The sequence below is a fragment of the Ornithodoros turicata genome, chromosome 5 (genome assembly GCF_037126465.1).
Source record: "Ornithodoros turicata isolate Travis chromosome 5, ASM3712646v1, whole genome shotgun sequence".
Lineage (NCBI taxonomy): Eukaryota > Metazoa > Arthropoda > Arachnida > Ixodida > Argasidae > Ornithodoros > Ornithodoros turicata.
Genome location: NC_088205.1, coordinates 57,706,617 through 57,724,452, shown reverse-complemented (window position 1 = coordinate 57,724,452; position 17,836 = coordinate 57,706,617). Strand labels below are relative to the sequence as shown.

General features: G+C 47.3%; 1 protein-coding gene and 1 long non-coding RNA gene across 2 annotated transcripts; one reads left to right on the top strand and one right to left on the bottom strand.

Annotated features, from left to right (window-relative positions):
* Positions 1–3,553: 3,553 nt before the first annotated feature.
* LOC135394500 (uncharacterized) lies at positions 3,554–5,698 on the bottom strand. Its single transcript, XR_010422920.1, has 5 exons — positions 5,453–5,698; positions 5,031–5,303; positions 4,723–4,902; positions 4,482–4,653; positions 3,554–4,388 (listed from the first exon to the last, which is right to left on the bottom strand). It is a non-coding gene; the product is annotated as an uncharacterized LOC135394500 (long non-coding RNA).
* Positions 5,699–11,761: 6,063 nt separating this feature from the next.
* Positions 11,762–17,119, top strand: LOC135394498 (domesticated amidase effector 2-like). The gene is made up of 4 exons (XM_064625269.1): positions 11,762–11,980; positions 16,502–16,650; positions 16,712–16,831; positions 16,920–17,119. The coding sequence occupies exons 1-4, from the start codon at positions 11,929–11,931 to the stop codon at positions 17,025–17,027; spliced, it is 429 nt and encodes a 142-aa protein (XP_064481339.1). The 5' UTR covers positions 11,762–11,928; the 3' UTR covers positions 17,028–17,119.
* Positions 17,120–17,836: the final 717 nt, after the last annotated feature.

The window sequence follows — 17,836 nt, the reverse complement described above, 5'->3', positions numbered from 1 at the left end:
GTATAACTAGCCCGCATTCTTCCCTAAAAATAATCTATCGATACAAGTAGCTCGGAATAACAAATGACCTGTCTTGGAGCACGCACATTTAACTGCTTTGTAACTCAAGCTAATAAATTACTAGACTTCATCAGACACAAACCTGCACCTCGCTTCCTGAGAAACAAAGTCATACCTCAACTGGAATATGCACCCATATAATCTAGAATCCGTCTCAGTCTCATCAGGTTGATAAGATCGAGGCGGTGCAAGACAGGGCTGCGCGGTTTATTTCGCGAGATAAAGGCACTTCATCCGGCATCTCAGCCATCAAAGCTGTCAGGTATGAACGGGAAGATGACGTTGACCCGCTGGTCGCTGAATGCGGTGGCCCTGCTGGCGTCAGACGAGTCGAACCGAAACGTTTATCGGTTCGGTTCGGGTTTAGGTTCAACGATAAGGGTTCAGTTCGGGTTCAGCTCCGGAAGGCAACTATAATTGTTCGAATCGTTTTTTTTTTCATTCAAACGGTTCACGAACCGGTTCAGGGGCCACGGGTGGGAATGAAGCACAACAGACACGTTCAAAGGGTTAAAGCACACTTCCGTCTGTGTGGTACAGTGCTGCGGTACAGTGGACAGGAACACGTCAACGGTCGCTCAACATTTTGAAAGATTTTGCGCGATATGGGGGGGGGGAAGACAAGATTAGTAGTGGTTACGACAGCAGCACAACCATGAATTACAGGTTTAGGTTGACTGCCCCAGCACGTAGCTCATGTCGCGGTGGTTAACTTACCCACCGGGTTGTTCGCAGAACCTCGACAGGAATATGACACTCAACTAAGCCTGCTACCTTGGCCTAAGTCATTTAAGTCATTGATATTGACATTAGTATATTGGTTACCAGCCAGGAGACGCGAATACATGTTAATCAGCAAACGACGCCTCATGGTAGTTTTATTGGAATGGTGAGATTCTGAGCTCGCGGTTTTTATGTATCACTGACCGCCGCTGTGCTATACCATGTCGCCGTTAGAGTGAAATATCTGTGAAACAGAGCACGGGCAAGAGCAAGTGCACACAGAGAGTTCGACTCATTTTCGACCAATTCACGATCTTTCAATACTGTCAGTATGGTTCTTTTTACCTTTTCTTATTTCAAATGCACAAAGAAAACCAGGTTGGTATGTTGGCAGTTTATACTGCAGCGTCGTACACACGGACGCATGCTGTATTTGAGCTAAGATATGGTTTGCTTTCGCAATGCACCGCACAAAAAAGAACAGAAGAAGAAAGGACAAAAAACAAACGAAGAAGCGAAAATTTGAAAGACTGAAAGTCGCACAACTGACCCTGCAGCCGACGACGCATCCACAGGTTGGTCCGCCAGATCAGACATGTTATCAGACAACAAAAACAATCTATTGTATATCAAGTTATCTCTGATAAAGCTTTATATGCTTTTGAAAGGGATATAGCAAATACAAAGTGGGATCGTGTATTTTCGTATGACGACCCCGACAAAGCGTATGACTGTTTCTTTCACACCTTTTCGAAAATATATCAATTTCATTTTCCTATGAAGACACGCAAGTTATCATGTAAGAGTCGACGGCCTTGGATGACGAGAGAATTATTGAGACTGGTGCAAAAGAGAAACAAAATGTATAGAAAATTCATAAATTCTAGAAGTATAGAAGATCTAGCGACTTATAAGTGCGATCGAAATCAAGTATCGAACATTCTAAAGCGAGCAAGGAAGGCATATTACAACAACTTGTTCAGTGTTGATATCCAACGAAACTCAAAATTAGTTTGGAAAAACTTAAATGATGTTCTAAACAGGAAAATAAGGGGTCCCACAATTCAATCCATTAACATCGACGATAAAATCATAAGCGGTCATGATCTAGCAGAGCATTTTAATAAATACCTTGTAAATGTCTGTCGCACAAACTTTACGCCAGACATTGGAATGTTGGACAAAAATATGCCAGGAAGTGTACGGGGCACAATATTTTTAGCACCTGTAAGTGAAAATGAAGTATTTTCCGCAATGTTTAACGTTAAGAATACAAGGAGTCTAGATATATACGACATGCAGATTCTTCCTATAAAACGAGTCCTTCGTTTTATATTGCGCCCCTTAACATATATATTGAATCAGTGTTTTTTAGCTGGCTCTTTTCCAAAGAGCCTTCAAGTAGCCAAGGTAACAGTTTTGTATAAAGAGGGAGATATAAACCAAGTCTCAAACTACCGCCCGATATCAATTCTACCAGTATTTTCGAAGGGATTTGAGAAAATAATGCACGATCGCTTATTATCCTTTTTAAATGCGCATTCCATTCTCACCAATTCACAGTTTGGTTTTCGGAAACAGCGTTCAGTAGAAAGCGCTTTACTTAGGCAAAAACATGTAATACTAAATAATTTTGAGAATAGGCAGCTTACATCGGGGCTCTTTATTGATCTCTCAAAGGCCTTCGACTCTATAAATTATGATGTACTTAAATACAAATTACAGTGTTATGGTATAAGAGGTACAGCGCTATCGTTATTCGCTTCTTATCTCGGATATCGATATCAACACGTTGCGCTTAATGGCAAAATATCTAGCGCCATGAAATTGGAAACTGGAGTTCCACAAGGAAGTATATTGGGACCCTTGCTTTTTAATGTCTATATTAACGATATTGTCAACTGTGCCTCGGATGCAGATTTTGTTATCTATGCGGATGACACTACTATCTTACTTACTGGCACTGATGGCGATGCTCTTATAAATGAAGCAAATGCAGTTCTGAGGAAGATAACTATGTGGACGGAACTGAACTGTTTAAAAATCAATGCCAAGAGAACAAAGGTTGTATTGTTTAAGCCTAGAAATAAGAAAGTTGCCCTATCCAGCAGTGTCCAACTAGGAAATGATGTTATTGAGGTATGCAGTGTGGTAAAGAGTCTAGGCGTGTATTTCACTGAATCGATGTCGTGGACATATCATGTTGAACAAACCAGGTTGAAAATATCAAAAACTATTGGAGCACTGTATAGAAGTAAACATATATTTAATCCAGGTATAGTTCGAACAATATACAACTCACTTATACATTCTCAACTAAATTATTGTCACTTGGTTTGGGGAACTGGTAGTAATCTAAATAGTTTATTGCGTGCACAGAAAAAGATACTTCGCATCATGGAAAACCTTCCTTATTGTCATACTACCAGGGGACTGTTTAAGAAGCATAGGATTATCAATATCTCTATGCTATATGACTATAAGCTCTCTACTACATATCGAATAGCCGTTAAAGAAAATAATAAGACGTTCTTGTCACTATTCAAACTTTTACCTTCAGCGCCTCACTATCCGCTCCGGCCTGGTCCTAGCTGGGTTACGCCTCGTGTACGTACAAATTATGGCATACAGACTTTAGATGTTACACTATCCCGACTGTTAAATTGCACCGAAAATAAGATTGATATTGTTTATGGTACGAAAAAAGATGTTCTGGAATATTTCATAAGTGATTGAACATGTGCGCACGGTGTGGTGATTTGTGCTATGAAAAGGGCGTTACCGTCCTTTTGTGTTTGTAAATACTATTCATCGATGAAATTCTTTACATTGTTAATGTGTACGCCTTTGCTGCTGTACTGTTGTAGGAGACGAGCCTCGTCAAGCTTCAAGTGAAGCTTTTTGCTCGCTCCTTTTCACATCTTTGTGAATAAAGGAATATTACAATTACATTTAGAAGATACAACAAAAAAGTATTTAAAATACGTTACTAAATACGTAGTTAGAAATGTATCTAAAATAGAGTAAAGAGTGTTAGAAATGAAAGCATTTAGAGTAGAGTAGTAAATACTATGAAATGCATTTAAGATACTTATAAGATACTTAAAAAATAAACGGCCACAGAAGCGTCAAAATATGCCTGCAAATCAGGCATATGCTTTATTTGCACGCAGGAGCAGCTGCATTTCGAAGTGCTCATCGGACAACCGTCCTCTCATCCTTTGAAAAACATTTCCTGCAACAATGAACAATCGCTTCACAGATGCACTCGACGGCACACCAGCATTGTACTTCAAGAAAAGTTCACAGATATTTGGGTATCTGAGAACGGCAGTGACGTCTGTGAGCTCATCGTCCAGGTATCTGTTCAGCTCCTGTCCTCTGTTTTTTTCGACCATTGAGCCGAAGTCGCTGCCTGTGAAGGAAAAGAAATCCTCGCTATCTCCGGAGACGGAAGCTTCCTTTGACGGCGCGACGTCTGTGCGCGAAGCCTGCGCAAGCTCTCGCTTTAGGCTTCCTGAGCCTCAGCTACCCAGTGCAGCTTGAACCGTGGAACGAGGATAGCGCTCATTACCAAGAACTTATCCTCCATAGCGTTTCCAAACCTGGATAAACAATAATAAAGACTGTCAGGAGACCACACAATTGTTCGGTAATGTTACCGTAACGAAATAAACGCCAAACCCTTCTGTGCTCACCGCTTCTGTATCCCACTTAAATGGCCGTCCTCAAGGCTTCGCAGTAGAAGAGTGTTGGGAGCAACATCAGCTTCCTTCTCAGGGCAGCCAACGTAGGAAGCAAGTACCCAAGGTACATAGTATTGTTTCCTGCCTGTAGTATATCCAGGGCAGTCGCGAGAGGCTTCAAAACCTGGAACACAGCTTATATCTTGACGGGTGGACGCAAGACGCCTTCACAACTCTAATTTAACCTTCTTACCTGACACTGCTCGCTTATAAATTCAGATTCGGTGGGGCGGCGGAATTCCGGTAGTTTCAGCCGCTGGAAAACTTCCCCCAGAGCGTCAGCCTTTTCCGTGAGAAGCTCATTGATGCACTGGGGGGGGGCATCGCCTCCTGGTGCGAGTTCCATCGGGTGGCGACAGGAAGAACTAGATATCTAAAATGAAACATTAAAAATGTGCATACACCGGGTTGGCAAACATCTCTTTCTTTGGTTCTAGACATCAATCCGTCGCACGCTGTCAGGACATGCTAAGTCCGTTTGGATAACGTTGAAGTGCTTACCTGCCACATAGATCGTGAATAACATCTGCCACTAAGGTGGACTGACTCTGTTTAGTCCACAGGCTATGACATTTGGCCGCAACGGATTTGGAGAGAAAATGGTAAGATGGAGCTTCGTCCTCTTCCTTGATGTCAACTGTTGCCACCAAATTAAGGGTGTGAGCGGCGCACCTCTGATGCGATGGGAGGCGGAGCGGCTGCCCCTGATCTAAAATTGACGTCAGGTCGTGATGTTGCCCTTCAGACTCCTCTTCATCGTCTGTCCCAAATACCCTAGGAAAAGTTAACAAAACGGATGATTGATTGTTTGATTTTTTAAGAGAAACATAAGTGAGTATGTTACACTCAGCAAAGAAAGGTAGTCTCGTCTGCCGCATGCGAAACGCTCTCTTGTTAACAGACTGCAGCAATAGCGCGCTTACCGAAAGGCTTTTAGGAAGTTCAACCCGTTGTCAGTGATCACTTTGACGACTTTGTTCTGAACCCTATATTCTGTGAACGTAGTTTCGAGCTCCGACATTCGAGCAATGACATCGTATGTTACCCTCCCTTTGATCCGCTTACAGCATAATGCAGCAGATTTGCGCTCCAGAGTCGCTGGGTCAAGCCACAACACTGTAACGCCGAAAAACGCCCTGAAACAAAACGACCACAGCGCGTTACCGAAGATGCGTACTGTAGCAAAGCATCAAATGGAAGGTGGAACACTATGCAAGACATACCTGTTGAAGCTTTTCCAGCTACATTCGCAATTGGTAGTCGCATTGAACATCGATATAATAACACGAAAGTTTGAGGGCGAAGGTAAACTAACATTCAGTGCGGACACCGCTACAAGATGGTCCTTCGTTTTGCCTATTTGCGTATCCTTTTTTTTTATTGTTGTTTTTACATGTAGGACGTCGTACCTGTTTCAGCCTGAAGCGGCTTGAACTCGTAGAACAACTGAATCTCGCTCTTCTTGCTCTTTGCGTAAGGCGTAGTAATGCTTTCGGTCATGGACTTGCCGCGTCTAGTCATGTGGAAGCTGCTCTTCTCGATTGTTATCACTACTTCGGGAACTCGTCGTCGCAGAGCGAACGTTTGAAGTTCAGTTAGAATTCATTTGGTGTACCTGAAATCGTCTTTCTTCGCTACGTGATTTTGCACTGACTGACACTTGGTCGAGCTGTTGATCCAGCCGTTTCCAGCACTAAAAGCAGTATTAGTGTCTCACATAGGAGGCTTATCTTGTGTGCTATACAATCGTCTGAGACAGCCCTTGAATGACAAGAAGTTCATGGCCAAGGTGCTTTTTCTGTGCAATCGTGCGGACGTGTGGGATTCCCGACTGTGTTCCGGTGGGCTTAGCTTCTGCTGCACATGCATTTCTCCCAAACAGAAACACTCGTAAAAATGATCCTGCGTTCTTGATGTTTTTGTTTCTGTTTTGTTTGTTTGTTTTTGCCTGCAGAAGAGTCCGGTGTGGTACTGAAGTTCGTTGTCATAAACCTGTCAGAAAACCGGGAAAAAAGCATAGTGATCGGTGCCGACAGAGAAGCTGCACTGTCCGACTTGATACCTGAAGAGAAGCAATACTCTGGACTTGTGTTTCAGGGCAAGCGAGATTGGCTTCTAACAGCAGTATATACTTGTAGAGAACGTAGTCCTCTACACGGGTCCCTGTCATGACGTCTACACACCGCTCCAGGATGGCACCAGTAGAACCACCATCGTTGTTGTCCTCTTTGCAGCGAATTAGGGCTCTGTACGGTCTGCTCCACACATGACGACACCTGCTACAAAACCGCATTTTTCCTGCTACAAGAGCTGTTACGAACAATAATTTGTCAGTTCCACCACTGACATGCATATCCCTGTGCAGTGATCTAAATATTTCATGGGAATTGAATTTGGCTTATTGTCTTGTATTTCTTCCGCCTTCATCTAATCTACGTGCATCTTACGTTGCAACTCCTCTTTTTATGTAAAACGCTACTCGAATGTTCTGTAAAGTAAATAGATGAAAATGAGTATGGAATATACTGTGGAAATGTTTTACTTCTCGTCCACCACCACCATCATCATTCACCATCTTCCCCCCTTAAGCAATGGGATAGGGTGTCGCCTCAACGGCGAAACATCCCACTACATCATCACTGCTCAATACTCAATGCAATACAATGCAATACACCGCTCAATACAAGCGGTGCAACGGATGTATCGCTTTATGTTCGTCATTCCTCATGTTACGTTCCACAGCTTCTGTTCTTAATTAACGTCAATGTTGATTAACAAAGCCCATGTCTCCTAATTTCAGCATATCAGGAGGGCACTTGGTGGGCTACGATCCGTTTCATCGTCTCTCCACAACGACGCTCCTGTATTTTTGGGGGTACGGAACACCGCGAGACCATTATTTCCGCCACACCACCAAGGACCATTTCTTCCTAGACCATTTTTTTCCGGAACCCATACAACGTACTTACTCCCCCACTCCCCTGCGCGCATAAACACATGTCTGTATTGACCGCACCATTTCCGAGCTCGAATCTGCTGTAGGGCTCTCGCCTGTGCACACGTCGCCGGGTCCCGACAGAGTCACCTACAAAACAGTGCGGTATCTCCCGCTCTGTGCCCGCCAGCTCCTTCTGGGCCACTTCAACGAAACTTGGCAGGCCAGCTCCATCCCGCCGCAATGGAATGCAATGGAAGTCCGCGATGATCGTGCCTATCCTTAAACCTAGCAAGTCCCCTCACAATATCGACTCTTTTCGGCCAATCGCACTTACAATCTGCGCAGGGAAGGTCATGGAGCGGATGGTCCAATCTCGCCTGAACTGGTTTTTCGAAGCCTCGAACTTCTTCCCTGAAGTCATGGCCGGCTTTCGTCAAAGCAGGTCGGCATAGACAACGTCATCGACATTGACTCTAGTGTACAACAAGCGCGATCGGAAGGGAAGCTCATAGCAGCGGTCTTCCTCGACGTAAAAAATATAATATGACAGCGTGGTGCACAGCACTGTCATTGCGACGCTCCAAGAGGCTGGTATTGGTGGCCGCCCACTCGCATGAATACGGGACTTCCCCGTTGATCGCACCTTGTTTGTGCGCACCTCTGAAGGGGACACCGCACACTACAGAGTTCTGCGAGGTGTCCCGCAAGGGAGTGTGCTGAGCCCACTGCTGTTCAACGTCATCATGGCAGCTTTACCTGCCCAATTAAGTGAACATATCAACATCACAATATACGCCGACGACCCCTGCATCTGGGCCTCCTCCACCCGTCGGGATGTAATCCAGCGTCGCTTGCAAGGTGCTCTGGACACTATCGTATCTTACCTCTCCGACCGTGGTCTTTCTATCTCACCCAGCAAGACTGTTGCCATGGCATTCATCCGCCGATCCTTCCGCAAATTCCCCCTCCGCGTTGACGGCCAACAGCTCGCCTTCGTACGTCATCACAAATACCTGGGTATAACCATTGACAGGGAGCTGACTTGGTCCAAGCACGTCAAGGCCCTGTCTACCGCGGCGACTACCATCGTGAACGTCCTCCGCCGCATCTCTGGTCCGTCCTGGGGCCCATCATACGCTGACCTTCGCCAGGTGCATACCTCACTCGTCCTAGGGCTCCTGCGTTACAGCTTACCGGTATTGCACGGTCTAAGTTCAACAACAGAGCGCGAACTTTTGAACATCCAGGCGCGGAGCCTTCGAGTGTGCCTTTGTGTCCCCAAAACGACCGACACCTTCCTGGTCTTGGCTGAGGCGAAGGAGACGCCAGCCCACGACCTACGCGACATGGAGACCCTGCGCTCTTGTGCGCGGTACCGCACACGACATGCTGCCCACTACGTACGGGACATTCACCTACTGTATGAAAACTCAGCTTTCGGGGCTACTGTTTGCAGACTGGCACAGTCTCTTCCGGCCCCTCCGTCGCGCTTGCTATACGCCCCACCTTTGTGGACCCTCGTGCTGCCTACGACGGAGCTGCATATTCCCGACATGTCCCGCAAAAACGACACTCCTGTCCTCGCTGCGCGTCAGTTTGCTCTTGACCATTTGAACTTTTCCACGGTCAGCGTAAAGCAATTTTCACGGATGGCTCGGTTGTGTACGGCGCGTCGTCTGCAGCTTTCTACATGCCTCACAGCGACACTGCGCAGGCTTTCAAGCTGCCGCATGAAACTTCATCCACTGAAGCGGAACTGACAGCCATCTATGGAGCGCTCAACGCCATATCCGGTTCACAGGCCGACTCGTGGTCCATCTTCAGGGACAGCAAGTCAGCATTGGAGACCTTGGCGTCGTACCGGTGCAGTGCTATTTGCGATCTCCGCAGGCTTGTAATCGCCAGATCAGGGTGTCGAACCGAAACGTTTTTCGTTCCGGTTTTCGATCCGGTTCTATCACAAACGGTCGGGTACCGGTTCTGCTCCGGAGCAAAAAAATAACGGTTCATACCGGTTTTAACCGGTTCCGCTTCTGGTGGACATATTCATTCCCAGAAAAAAAATCAATGCTGCAAAATGTAAAACCGTTTATATGAATACATCGTATTTAATATTAATAAGCAGCTGTGGAATTGGTAGCTCCTGGTTCCTGTAGGTGACTGTCCGTTCAAATAGGCTTTCTCTTTTCTTGAAGCGCATGATACAGACGGACTTGTTTGTCGTGATGTCATACGTAAAGTACTTTCTTGCTGGATTGGTGCGATCGGGTCCCATCCGAATGCCTGTTGCTGCTTGCTCTCCAGCAAGCACTACCGCACGACTACGACGCAAATCGAGGAATGCCTTCACTCAGAAACGCGCTCGACGGCTCCGTTTTCTTTTCTTCGTATCCTGTCCACATAGGAGGCGTCACTTCGCACGCGCATGCCTCGCGGATACGTACATGTGTTCAACTTCGCTGCTGTCAAACAAGAGACACTTTAGGCGAGATTACCGATAGAGAAGCCGTTTCGCAGCACCCTTGGGTGGCACATTGGTAGAGAGTCACAAACGGTCACATGTACATCTAAGTCTATGTGCGCGAACGATAAAACGTTACGAAGGGAGCCTAAGGGTCATAGTATACCGACATACATTGCAGCGTAACCGTAACGCTCGTGAAGTATCCATGACATGACTTCAGAACACACGACGACAGTTTCATTCGCCTACGCGTAGTCCAAACCGGCGAAGGTTTTGCTTGGCCCGAAAACCGTTAAATAAATTTTTCGGTTTCCCTCCTGAGCGAAAAAAAAAAACGTATACGGTTTCGATTCCGTTCCGGTTCGCACCAAAATAGCGTTTTTTTTCGGTTTTCGGTTCCGGTCTTCGATTCGCTCCGACACCCTGCGCCAGATAAAACGAGCTCCTGGCTTCCAGCCACAGCGTACCGCTCCAGTGGGTACCCAGTCACATCGGGCTGCCCGGAAATACCCGTGCCGACATTGCTGCGAAACGTGCCCATACCACGGCTGCCTTGAGTCTCAGCATCCCGCTTTCGATGTAAGCCTGCCTGCTCCAAATACGTCGCTTGTGCTCCCGCTGTGTCCAAGATTTCATAGAACGTGCCATCTCGCCCAATACATTTCTGCACTCCATCGACCCAAAAATGCAATACGTCCCTCCCCCAAACATCACGAGGAGGGAGGCGTCTGTTATCCACCGTCTGCGGTTAAGCGTGGCTCGAACTCCAACACGGCTCTTCCAAATCAGCACGCTTGACACCCATACATGTGCAGCCTGCTCTACCGAGGGCAACACTTCCCACCTGCTCCTCCATTGTTGCCTGTTTGCCGCTCCTCGTGCCACATTCATGGAGCGGCTAGCTGCCCTAGGGCCACGGAGTACCTAGGGCTGAGGGAGGTCTCGCTGGCAACGCTACTGGGCCGTCTGCAACGCCCCATTCAGTGGCGCGTCGGAAGGGAACTTGTACGCTTCCTTACTGACACAGGGCTCGCGCTGGGTTTGTGACTGCGCCTCTTTTCTTTCGCTCTTTTCGTTTTTTCTTTCCTTTTCTTCTTTTTATTTTTCCTTTAAGGAAAAATTTTCTTTCCTTTCTTTCCTTATTAAGGAGCCAGGCTAACCTTTCCCTTCTTTCTTTTTTTTTTTGCTTTTGCAATAAACCTATATCCCCCCCCACACACACACTTCATGTTATATCTAAATGGAACTACGTTCCCGTTCATGTTGTCTCAGAACCAGGACTAACCACATCTATATCCCAGCGCAATTATCTATTTCATGCTTTCAGCCTTTATCTAGCCAACGTGCATACGTTGCAACTTCCCCTTATATGTAAAACCGTCATCGAAGGTTTTCAAAGGAAGTAAATGTAACGAAATGAAAATGAAATATACTGTGGAAATGTTTTACTTTTCGTCCACTATATATTGCGAATCTCAAAGATACTGCTTTCCGCGGTATTTGATGGGCACTTGAGCTTTTCCATGGGCCGCCAATTTCTTTCAAGTTTTTCCCAAGTATTTCAGCATGCACACGCTTAGAGATTTGCTATGACAATCAATTGCATTGCTCCTGCTTTGAACACCACACTGAAGCTAACAGGTTTCTAGAAATAGCTTCTCCACGAATGGTAATCTGATATGCACGTGTCGACTTTCCATCATAGCAACAGCGCAAGCGTACCGATAAAACTGAAAGCACATCGAAAACGTTCTTCGCTTATTGTCTTTTCGGCATGTGATGTCGCGGCAACCATTCTGAGAATTTTTTTCTGTACTTTCCAGAGCTGAGCGTGCTATCATCGCGCGTGATAAGCCCGGAAACTCCCCACTAAATCAAGCAGCAAACAGATAACGATACGCGCTTTCCACGTGACCACGCCCACTCCTTTTGTTAATGCGGGTATATGTACGAGCTCTTGCATGAGTGAGTAATCACTAGGCATTCATCGCGGAAAGATGAGGTTTGCAGTGATATCCACAGCTGCGTTGCTGCTGGCTCTAGTGACGGGTAAGTTCACATTTTTCAACATAGGTCCGTCACATTCCGCATCGGCAAGGTCGTTCCTATATTCGTTATGAGGAACGTCGTATTTGCTCTGCCAGTGTACTTGCTCCTCGTTTTGTTGAGGGAAGCTTGATAGCAGAGGATTATTATTAGCGTATTTATATATATATCCGTATATTATTATTACCGAGGATTATTACCGTATAGTTCGTGCAAATTGAGATAGGGTAAGCTGAATAAGGATGATACGTTGGTTTATATGCTATGGTCGATATACCTCTTTGGATGTTTTCTTCAAGTGTCGCCTTGTGGCCAACAGGACGTGCAGAATGTTTGCAGCGTACATCCGGGACTCACAGTACGGTAGAATCACAATGAGATAATCCGTTTCGTTGCATCTCTAATTGGTTATTGGTAGAGATTGCTAGTTTGCGACCGCTTCAGAACCACTTGGTTACAAAATCTGAACCTTACATCACCCCTGTGTTCGCTGCTTCCCAATTTCTCTCTCTCGCCTGTTGCTCGTAGAGCAAAATCGTTTATCAGTCTTCCAAACAAGGGAGTATTATTTCAAGGTTGAGGCGCACGTACGTACTGTGTTTGTAGATGAAGTGATGTACCTCTGCATGAGTCCTGACCGGAGGTGGCGGAATGTCCCAGCGTGCATACGTTCGCGGCCTCACGCTACACTGTTAATACAGAGGGGGGGGGGGGGGTCGAAGTAGCTTGCCATTGTTCGCCGCACTCAAAAAGAGAGAAAGAGGGGGAGAGGAGAGTTGACGATTTCAAGGTGAGGCATAGGCGGGATGTCCTATACAGATGGGACGGAGGCACACTGTAGATGAGAGGTGCGCACGAGTGGTGTTAAAACAGAACTTCACCACATAGCAGCTCCTAGCCAACCGTAATCCCGAATGATATCATAAATGTGCCCTTATTTGAAAATGGGAGGAGGTGCCTATCTGGGACACATTGCCCAAGGTTGCAGGTTCATTGAGGTTGTGGCAGTGGGCACGTGGCAGCAGTAATGTAGTGGGTGTCGTGCCATGCGTCGTGCTACTGCACCAACGTCGATGTCGCAGACGTCATACGACATCCGGGCGATGGGGGCACCGTGAGACATGGGGGGGGGGGGTGACGTGGGGATTGGAGCGGCCTGCCTGCGTGAGACATGGCAGCGAGCGTCCCCTACATTGAGAGCGAGCCGAACTGATGCAGGTGCGACGTTAGGGCGGAAAGCCAGCGAAATACCGAGCGGAGCGCCTTGTTCGTTGAAGTGTCGCAGGTGATGCCGGAGGGTTCGGTCGAAAAGTACGTGGAGGCCTGGCGAAGAGTGCGGGACTATACGGCGCACCGCGAGTGGTACGGGGCGTTGAAACCGAAGGGTGCCAGGAAGGAAGAAGCCAGTGCGGTCTCCCGCACTCTTGTTTAGGCCTCCACGTATTTCGCGATGGCACTCCCTATTACAAGCCCCAACGGAAAAGGCTAGTTAATAGGTTCAGCGCACCGGCAAGCAACACACGCAACAACATTATACACGTTTCGACTTGACTTTCGACTATCGACTTTCGACTTGACGTGCTTGCCGGTGCGCTGAACTTATTAAACATGTCTACACCCGGCCTATGGACTATATTCGGAAAAGGCTGGTTTAGAGTCCAACGTAGTCTTCCCCCTTCGCCGCCGGCGTTCCGCGCCGACAGCAAGCGTTCGCTACGCTTCCTCATCCTACCGGGATTATAGTCTGGCGTGGTTGGGCGCAGCGCATCTAGAGATTCTACCGGAGATTTTCACATTTCGGAGTGGGAAAGCAGTCATATCTGGCAACTGTACCCGCGTGCTGGAACCCGGCTCCGTGTTCCAGACAATCCGTGTTCCCAGCGTGTGTTTGTACTACTGTATTACGGTTGGTACTTCCCAAACACTTGCTGCTACAACTGGTGACCCGAACGTGGAGCCCTAACGTTCCATCCGCCATTATGTCTACTGGCGATGCTCCCCCCAACTGGACAAGCCTTAGCGACAACCTCAGCGACACCGGTATCCTCCATCGCCGTCAAACTTCCTCCGTATTGGTATCGCAACCCCGCGACGTGGTTTATTCAAGCGGAGGCACAGTTTCACCTCGCCGGCATCTCGGTCGAACGTACGAAGTTTTACCACGTCATCGCGGCCCTTTCACCATCAGCGGCAGAAGAAGTGTTTGATATCCGATACCCCGTACCAAAGCCTGAAAGCGGCGCTCGTGAAGCGTACATCGCCGTCCGACCGCGCTCGCCTGCAACAGCTGTTGTCAGCTGAAGAACTGGGCGACCGGCGCCCAACCCAACTACTGCGCCGGATGAAACAGTTCCACGGCGAAGGAAGCAATGCCACCATCGACAGTTTCCGCCTTGCTGCTACAAACTCACCGGCGGCGACTCGCGATGCGCGTCGGTGCACTGCGCGTCGTTACGCCTCGCTCCGTCGGTCGCCATACCAGCCTAAAGACGTGCTCGTTGAGCGCTCAGGCGGGCCTTAGCACCACCACTTGCTTCCTGAAGAGGTGTGAGAATCTTGATGCATGCTGGTGGAGGTCGTTGTAAAATTCGGGATCGTAAAAGGAATAATTATCCACCGAACTGAGGTGTTTGTAATTCGGATCACGGGATGTAGAGGAGGTCGAGTTCCTACATATGAGTCCTGACCAGCAGTGATAGAATGTCCCAGAGAGCCCAGCCTGTGTAGGCTCACGTTAGGACGGTGCGGATAGCACTGAAGCTTCTGGTGGGTTCTGCCCATAGCGTGGTGACTCCATCGTCGTCCATGGGCCGCCACATCACCTGTGGATCGACACCGGTCTACGAATTCACCTTATTGTTGCCTTGTGAGTGGACAGGCACATGGAGTGGAGGCCTTGTGAATGGACAGTCACTTGGTCACGTGGTTTCTCCAGGATTTATCCTTTCGCGTGTGCAGAAACAAACTGTCATGGCGTATTGCTGATGAAATGTCGACCTTTAATACGGTCCGTTGCTGAGCCCATGGTGGCAGGTTCGAACGTGACCGAGGACACCAGTAACTGGTGTCGTTGTACAGGTTGCTTAAGCCATCCTCGACGAGGATTAAAGGAGTACAGAGGGTCACCCAAAAAAATTTAGATTAAGACGTCTAATGAAACCGTGTTTACAGTTACTACCGAGTAGCGCGAAAGCTTTCGATGTGTGCAATTTGTTTCCCAGAAAAGAAAAGAAACAGCTCACATAAACATGGCTCCGCGCGTTCACCTTAAGAGACCTTGTCTGTGTTTGTCGTTTTTTGTCCCCTAGTCTCGGGTTTTTAAGTTATGGATTAACTCTCCACTCCGGGTATAACAAGGAGAAAGTGTGATGCCACGTCACCGATGACATTACAGGGAGAACTCGTTCTGGTTCGCCGGTCATGGGGGTCAAGTGGCTTGTCCCTTTGCCGCAGTAAACCAGTTTTGCAGGTTGTCCGCGAGAATTGGGGATAGAAGGAGCGGCAGGATCATGACCGAGCCGTGAGCAATGCTTTTTCAGAATCCCGAACAGTCGAGTAGCAGACGACAGCGGAGTAGCAGACAACATTTCTCTGGACAAATTAGCGAGCGTGATCCTTGTAGTGTCAGCGCGAGTTCCCAGGCAGATCACAGGCTGGTACTGCTCTCCACCGCCGTTGCGCACGGTCTCTTTTTGTGGAGTACTTTAAATTCAATTTCGGCGATAATTATGACTCTGTGGTGTGAATTACTTCGCATGGTGCATCTTACTGACTTACTTAACAGTTTTATAGGAAGAAAACAGGGTGTTCAAGATTACTTTTGGGCTACTTTAAAGGTTCTGCAGTGACGTCACGTTTGGCTTCGTGACGTTGGAAAACATATTGCCGCATGTCAGAGTAGGAAGGCATGTCGTGAGTTGTTGCGTTATGCGTGCAATTACGAGGGGAGATTGTAAAAACGCATGTCTTTGCCTCACTCGTCCTGCAGTAAGACGGTTGTGGCGCAGCCCCGTGCTTTACCATGTCACCTGACCCCAGGCCGCTCAAAGGCTGCACGTGCCGTTTATGATCATAATTGTTTGGTGATTTTATTAAACCATGAACTCCGATGTGTAGTACGCTAGCTGATTCTGGGGATTTTCTAACTTCTGTGGTTCATTGCCTGTCGCAAACATTCGAAGTGACGTTATGGTATTGGCTAGTGACGTCTCTGTGACGCTGACATTTCTTCCACATGATGTTTTCAATGTTTCTTGATGTGTCCCTTGTGTCCCTCACGGTGCCTTCTATGTAAACGAAAGGGACGGAGAATGAAGGGAAATTAAATACGCAGCTCTGTACTTTCCTACCGATTAATTCCTCTCGTCTTCTATCTAGTTCTATCTTTTCGCCTTCGTTCTAGTTTTAGTCCTAGTTTATTGAGATAGTTATATGGGAGCCAGTCCATGTGACTGAACTTCCGCCTCGATGCCAATACACATTATTCTATCTTAACTAGTGTTTTCATTGTTTCGTCTTCATCAGTGTCCCAAGCCATTGGATGCCAAGACCCAACACCGTTCGTAGGCAACTGGGTCATCGGCGTTGACAACAAGGAATGTGTTGCGCTCGTCAAGGAGAAGTGCGGAAACCTTAGGCAGTTTCCTACGGGCAAGTGGGTCAGAGGACGAAAGGTGTGCTGCCACCTGATGCTCATTTGCCGATGTACAACATTCCGTGGTTGCCTTTCCGTAGGTACGTGATAACTGCAACAGCATCCCTCGTTGGACGGCCATCGCTACCTTCCTGAACCCAGGAAACAAGTACCGTGGCCATGCAGCCATTTTTGAATCATGCGCTTCTGACGGGCTCTGGGTAAGTGACACGTTCCCCTGTTGTACTCCCTTGCAGTTAGTTGTAGTTAAGCAAATATAAAGTGTGTTGTATCGCTTGACTTGCGCAGGTGTATGACCAATGGAACGCCCAGCCGGTCGCCCGTCGCAAAATCCGCTTCGGGAACACAAGTAAACCCAACTACAACGGCGACAACTTCTACACTATTGAGCTCTAACAGTGTCGTCTAGAAACTACGTCAGTGAGAAATGACCGGTCCACTTTGTATCTTATGCTTGATGTGTTGGTTGGTAAAGGATGTGATCTGTGTTTCGCTTTCCATTCGCCTGGCATTCTGACATAAGTGTTTGTAAGGCAAATTAAAAAGTCGACCCTCGATACAAGCAAAACTTTTATTTGATCTCTGTCACGCGTTACCTACAGGTATGCGTCCTTTGTGTGAGGTGTGAGTCCTTTATGACAATGCGATTCTGTTTCTATTTATGCTACATGAGGCACCGCACTGATAATACACCTGCCAACCACCCCCAATTTAAATTTTAGCTTTTGGTTCATTGTTCTGCGAGAGACTGTCAGATATATACAGGGTGTTACTTTTTATCTGCAAAAGATTTTACTTAAAGACAAAGCTATGCTATGAGAGCAGCATAGATGACGCCTTGTTATTATACGTAAGGTTCCGGGTTTTCGGCATGAGCCGAAAAATGGCGACAAATATCCGACGGGTGTTTCACGAAAATCCCCCGGCTGAATAATTCGTGAACAGATGGCGCCATCGAAGAAATTTCTCCAGAGCCATTTATAGGGAGAGTTTGACCATTAGGAGGAGCCTAACTTGAAGCGCGTCATGCGACGTCACGGCTAAGCCACCTCCCTCGCCTGCCCTATTGTTGTCGCGTTGTCAGCCAGTCGCCGACGCCATATTGATGCTGATCGTTGTTTACCATGCAAGGAGGGAAGACACGTGCGTACATTGTCCTTCGAAAGCCCTTGGTCCTTGAACTCTTCCAGTTTGGCATCCTGCCC

Coding starts and splice junctions, on each gene's coding strand:
- LOC135394498 (XM_064625269.1), top strand. CDS start 11,929: ATGAGGTTTGCAGTGATATCCACAGCTGCGTTGCTGCTGGCTCTAGTG. Junction 11,981..16,501: donor GCTGCTGGCTCTAGTGACGG/GTAAGTTCACAT, acceptor CGTCTTCATCAG/TGTCCCAAGCCATTGGATGC. Junction 16,651..16,711: donor AGTGGGTCAGAGGACGAAAG/GTGTGCTGCCAC, acceptor GCCTTTCCGTAG/GTACGTGATAACTGCAACAG.